The 6,000-nt window shown below is 33.1% G+C and overlaps 1 protein-coding gene across 2 annotated transcripts in view; it reads left to right on the plus strand.

Annotated features, from left to right (window-relative positions):
* Positions 1 to 5,418, plus strand: part of PTBP3 (polypyrimidine tract binding protein 3) — a 45,141-nt gene extending 39,723 nt beyond the window's left edge. For both annotated transcript variants that reach the window (XM_086770063.1, XM_086770062.1), the window contains 5 exons: positions 1,469 to 1,502; positions 2,142 to 2,234; positions 2,778 to 2,994; positions 4,008 to 4,085; positions 4,773 to 5,418. In XM_086770063.1, coding sequence (XP_086626189.1) covers positions 1,469 to 1,502; positions 2,142 to 2,234; positions 2,778 to 2,994; positions 4,008 to 4,085; positions 4,773 to 4,905 — 555 coding nt within the window. In that variant the 3' untranslated portion in view covers positions 4,906 to 5,418. The remainder of the gene's footprint in view (positions 1 to 1,468; positions 1,503 to 2,141; positions 2,235 to 2,777; positions 2,995 to 4,007; positions 4,086 to 4,772) is intronic.
* The last annotated feature ends 582 nt before the right edge of the window (positions 5,419 to 6,000 follow it).

Genomic DNA, 6,000 nt, shown 5'->3' on the forward strand with positions numbered 1-6,000 from the left:
GATGATTGCTGTGGATGTGCTTTCTGCAGCTGATTATTCAAGATTATTTTCTGAGTCTTCAAAGAGTGTGTTTTTTAAGAATAAGCATATGTGAAGCATAGGTTACAGCTATTTTTAGGACATTGCTGCTTTACTTAAGATTAATATCTAAGAAGTCTTGTAGAACTTCTTGCTGCAATGCATGATACAACATAAATGTATTAAATAATGCCCCACTTCTTAAAAGGTAAAAAATAAGAATGTACAGCACTGTTAATTTTGGGAAATATAGGTTGTTTTAAATACATTTCTTGGCACCAGTGTAACACTTATTCTTCAGTAGTGGTTGTCTGAGCCCTGTCACTTCTTTTTATGTGTACAGAATTTATATTTCTCCCCTGTGGCAGGGTTTCCGTGTACATTTGAACAGTCCCTCATGACTGGTTTTGTCTTCCAAAAAACATTTTAGGTATAAGTATTTCAGTCTAATTTGGTTAAGAAATGTCTGTAAATAAACTGTGCTGAGTTAAAATATTTGGGTGAGAAGGATAAACTCTGAAAGCATTTAAATTTTACATTGATAGTAGTTGTTCCGTATCACTAAATGATGGTAAAAGGATATGGGCTTACACTTAGGCTGCAGTATCTTTTGTTTTTAAATAATTTAGGTATGTTTGGTACACATTTCAAATGTGAGTTGAGAAGGAATAGGGCTAGAGACTGTGAGTAGTGCTTCTGATACTCAGATATTTTTAGTACTCATTACTGGCAAAACTTTTTCTGTCAGTTGGATAAAATCTTGCTGCATTAGGGTGTAAATTATCTTATTTGGTGCTTGGGGAGCTTTCTACACAAGGATTTAATTAAAAATCACTGAAGAAAAAATATTTCTTTCAATATTTATTTTTATGTTCACAGCTTCTAGCTAACACAATTTAAATACCACTTTCTATATGCTTCATATATAAACAGTTAAGTGGTATGTGTATTACTTTAGCATGTCATGGTCACATACAGAGATGGGGACAAAACTGAAGACAAAGCAAACACATTTTGAAGCAACTTTTTAGTTTTGTAGGTGTTGCCTGCTGCTTAGAAAATACAAAGGAGTTCTTGAATGCTCTTTTCTATTTCTAGTTTAGCAAGTGGTTTTCATTTTTCAAGGAATGAACTGCTAGCTTGGAAAGAGTAAGTTCAAATAATTAAGCCACTTTAATATATTAATAACTTCTTTGGCATGATGGACTGAGTCTTCAGTGATGAAAATGCATGAGCTGAAGTGTTAGCTTGTTTAAATATTTTATATGTGCATAGCAAACATATATTAACAAGAATGCTAGTTATTCCAGGGAATGGCTTTTGGAGAGACAGGTTTATGTATTAATGTTCAGTATCTCTTCCCTTCTTTTTGTTTATCATGCACTTACATAATAGATTTCTTTATTTGCATGGCTTTAAAAATAATGTACTCATTTTATCATTTAAACAGGCCATCACACCACATGGACTTTTCATCCTGTTTGGTAAGATATGTTAAATATACCTTGAGAAACTACAGGGCTAGCATTCTTTTTATTTATCTAACAAGTGCTGGTTAATGAAAGCTCCATTGTTCTAACCTTGTCCAGGAAACGCACAAGAGAATGCACTGGTTTTAAAATGACAATAATTTGAGTCAGTAGTTGTAGGCCACAGGTACCAAAAAGGCAAAATGGTTAGTGTCAGAAGAATTTTAATGAGTATATGGTCTGATTTGTTTAGTACAACAAATCAGAAAACAAAGTAAGATGAAAAAAACAAAGATTGCATCAGAGGAAATGGAGTACAAAATTGGCATGTATGTCATTGTCCTCATTGTAGAGGACAATGTTAATTAATTAATATTTTAATATGCCTCTGTTAAGAGGACTACTAACACTGTTGCACTGTTTAAAAGCTGAACATAAAGATGCAGTTTTATAACTAAAATGCTGGAGTTTTCCCTCAATTTCTGAGCCTCAGAAAATAATACACACACTTTAAAGGTCTCATCCATACTAATATTCTAACCCACTGGCTTGTGAGGTGATTATTCTTTGTTAGTCAATGTTACTAATGTTAGTCAAAAGATATAGACATCCCCTTGTTTGTAGTAATGCTCAGGACAACCTGGATTTCCACAGGTGTGTACGGCGATGTGCATCGTGTGAAGATCATGTTTAAGAAAAAAGAAAGTGCTTTGGTTCAGATGGCAGATGCGACTCAGGCTCAATTAGGTACTGATTTTTAAGGCACAGTTATGCTTCAAACTAGCATGAGTGTGATATAGATGAGGAATCTGCTGCCTGTCAGTGACAAGCGTAAGCAAATTAAGTCCATCTTTGTGATGTTTATTACATAAAAACTTTTCCTTGTATATGTTGATAATGACCTGATTGCTTTCATTTGAGTAAATTATTTTCCTACAGTGGTTTAAAAAAAAAATCCTGTAAATCTCAATCTAGTAAGTGCTAGAACTAAAAAACATCATACAATTTTCCTGTAGTTTATTCTGTATCTAGCTTTTTCTGAATAATCAACTGCTCTTTTTTGAAATGCTGTTTTGCATTTTTGTTGCATTTAGACTGGAGGTTATATTACATCCTTATACTTGTTTTAGATACAATGTTGTGACATAGCCCACCTGGTAGACATGAAAGTTGCAGTTGAAAATTAGAATGTGAAATCTGACACTAAATAGAAGACAGTATTAGTGTTTAAAAAATCCTTTTTTCTTCCCCTCCCTTCATTCCTGTTCAAATTATATTTTCACTGATTAGCTATCAGCCACTTGAATGGACAGAGGCTTTATGGAAGGGTCCTCCGTGCTACTCTTTCAAAATATCAGACAGTTCAACTTCCACGTGAGGGACAAGAGAATGAAGGTCTGACAAAGGACTATAGCAATAGCCCTTTACATCGCTTTAAGAACTCTGGCTCTAAGAATTTACAAAACGTCTTTCCTCCATCTGCCACCCTCCATCTCTCCAACATCCCGTGAGTATCTACATGTGTGATTATTTTGGAAAGATTATGGTTTTAACCTATGTTCTTAAGTTACAAAGTCTGACATAAGCTTTCATTTTTCTTGGCCTTTTACAGTTTCCTGACAATCTGAGTCATTCTGCTGTGTAATTAACATTAAGCTAATGCTTTAACTGTCACTTTTTTAGTTTTGGCAAAGAGAATAATTGATTGAATGCTGTTTACCGTTTACATTGTCTTGAGAATATGCTTTTCTTTTTCACACACTAAGTCCTGTGTTATAAATTTTTGCAAAGATTAAAGACATGGGTTTTGACAGAATGTACTGGAGTTACATTACGTCAAATTCATCATTGACATTGTTATTTAATGTAGATACAGTTTTTAACATTCTAACACTTTTTAAAGAATAGTTTCTACAGAATTCAGACCTCTTACATAGAGGGGAAGTTGTTTTAAAAATATATATATTAAGAAGCATGTTCTTTAAAACTGAAACAACCATTTTTTCCTGTCTACAATGATGTCAACAATGTATGGAGTGACAGCCAAACGTAAGTCTTTACAGGCTTCTTTCGTTCGGCAGCTATGCAGGGAGGAAGATGGAAAAACTATGGAATTTTGTCCAAATAAGGGAAAAAAAAAATAAGACACTTAGAAAATGGCTTTTTGAGTAAAATAGAGAACTTTCAAACTTGAAAATATGTGAAGCACACTAGCAGTAATTACAAGATGGAAAGTATTTCTGAAGGTACCAGTTAATATCTTAAGTTATTTTTATGCGGTCTGAATTTAACTAGGGAAAGATGAAAAGCAGTATCTGAAATATTTTTGTAGCACACTGTGGTCCTAAATCTTAGTGTCAAAGCCAAGATATTTGGGCTGAAGTGTTGACATGGCTTGAGTTGGTGGAGATAGTTTTCACTGTTCAAATTTAATTTAGAAGACAGTATTGATATTTTGATACTATTGCAGAACTATGCTCTTTCACAAATTGAGGGGGTTTTGTTTATTTTTTTAAATAGGCCTTCTGTTAGTGTGGATGATCTGAAGAACCTTTTTGCAAGTACAGGATCTGTTGTGAAAGCCTTCAGATTCTTCCAGTAAGTCCTCTTGTAGAAATGCTGAGCAAGCTTTCATCCTGGAAGATGGCTAATTGCTTTTTTGGGAAGTTCCATGTGTGTACAACTATAGACAAAATTTCATATGCGTATATCTGTAGGCAAAAGCTGTACAGCTATGACAATATTTATGATAATTCTAATCTTAAAATTTTAAATGGGATACTATGTTAGCATAATAAAATGAAAAATATTCAGCCTTTTGACAAATTCCACGTGTTCAAAGTAAGATAAGTTTCTTTAAAACTTTAAAAAGAAATACAAGCTATGTATATGTAAAATGTCATGTAGAAGATGACAATGAATTTGCTCTAACATTCATTAAGGTTGCTTGTCAGCATTATTTCAGCCTGATTACACCTGCTAGAAGAATCCTATATATATGAACAATACAAATGTTTCTTAGAGGTCTTCAAGCCTTATTTCAACCCTGTTTTTTGAAGTGCAGTATAATGGAAGAATGGCATGGCTGTAGGCCGTTGATCTGCAAAATTTGTATAGTTTTGTTATCTCCTCATTTTAGCAGGTGCATAACTAGTTCAGATTCTTTTCCTGTACAAGTGTTCGATGTGTGTGATGTGGCTGAAAAAATACTTGCATCACTTTTCTGTGTTGGCTAGTGCAATGAAAATTTGGTTAGGATTAATAACGGTTTTTATTGTACTTCAGGAAAGATTGCAAAATGGCTCTTATCCAGCTGGGCTCTGTGGAAGAAGCAGTTCACGCTCTCATTGAGCTTCACAATCATGACCTTGGAGAAAACCATCACCTCCGAGTTTCCTTCTCAAAATCTACAATCTGACTTTTCTCTGAACTTTCCTTTTAAGACTACATCACAGATTTATGAAAATCTTCACATAGAAACTGAAACAGTTGTAACTAGCTCTGTCACTTAGAAGAAAAAGCTCATTCATACAGAAAGAATTACATGATGATAATTTCTCATTTTAGCTGCTAGTATGTGACCACGTTTTAATATTAATCCATAAAAGATTCTTCTGTGAAATTGTTTTCGCAACTACATTTATCATCAAATTTCCTACTTAAAATTATATTTGCAGAACATCCTTTTAGGTTTTCTTCAAAATCAGCCTTACAAAACATTTTAGAATGCTTTCACAATATATCAAACAAAGAGTATTTATAACAAAATGGTAAATCTGCTCTACACAGAGTAAACACTAATTTAGTGCTTGGCTTTTTTGAAGAAAAGGAAGCATTGACTGTGAGTGTCCTCTAAATAGTACTTATGTTACCAGGGGATGTGTTCAGACTTTGGCAAATCTTTACAAATAACTTCTTTAAAAAAAAAAACCAACAACCTCTGTGCCATTCATATGGGTTAAATTATTAGAGAAAATGCAGTGGCTTCTCTGTGGAATAAAAGATATTTGACAAGTTTCTTCAAGATGTAGAATCAGAGACTTAGCTTGACTTAACCATGGAATGGAAGTTTGATGTCTTATTTTAACCATGAAGTGATGTTGTGTAACAGTGCTTTGGAGAAAATAAGACAAGAAAATAGTCCTGATTTCAAAGACTATTGTTACATTTCTTTAAATAATGAAATGTTTACAAACTTCTGGAAAATATTCCAGTCTATGATGGTTTGACAAACTTTTTTAATAAGTTATTTTTATTAAGCTTATGTTTAGGGGAATAAAAATTAAACTTCAAGAGTTTTTTGTACCACTGTAATGTCTAATACTTAAATTACTGTGTATTTACTTAATTTCTTATTATGTGCCTTACTATGTGCTTATGATACTATACCTGAAGTAGCTTGAAAAATATATTGTGGGCTTTATGAAAATTCTCTTCCTGGTCTTTTTGGAAATGTTTTCCTTGATACTTCAAAATGTTTGGTTTTTTTTTTTTTCCTTGAAGTAATACTCTG

The sequence above is a fragment of the Chlamydotis macqueenii genome, chromosome Z (genome assembly GCF_036417535.1).
Source record: "Chlamydotis macqueenii isolate bChlMac1 chromosome Z, bChlMac1.mat, whole genome shotgun sequence".
NCBI classification, from domain to species: Eukaryota; Metazoa; Chordata; class Aves; order Otidiformes; family Otididae; genus Chlamydotis; species Chlamydotis macqueenii.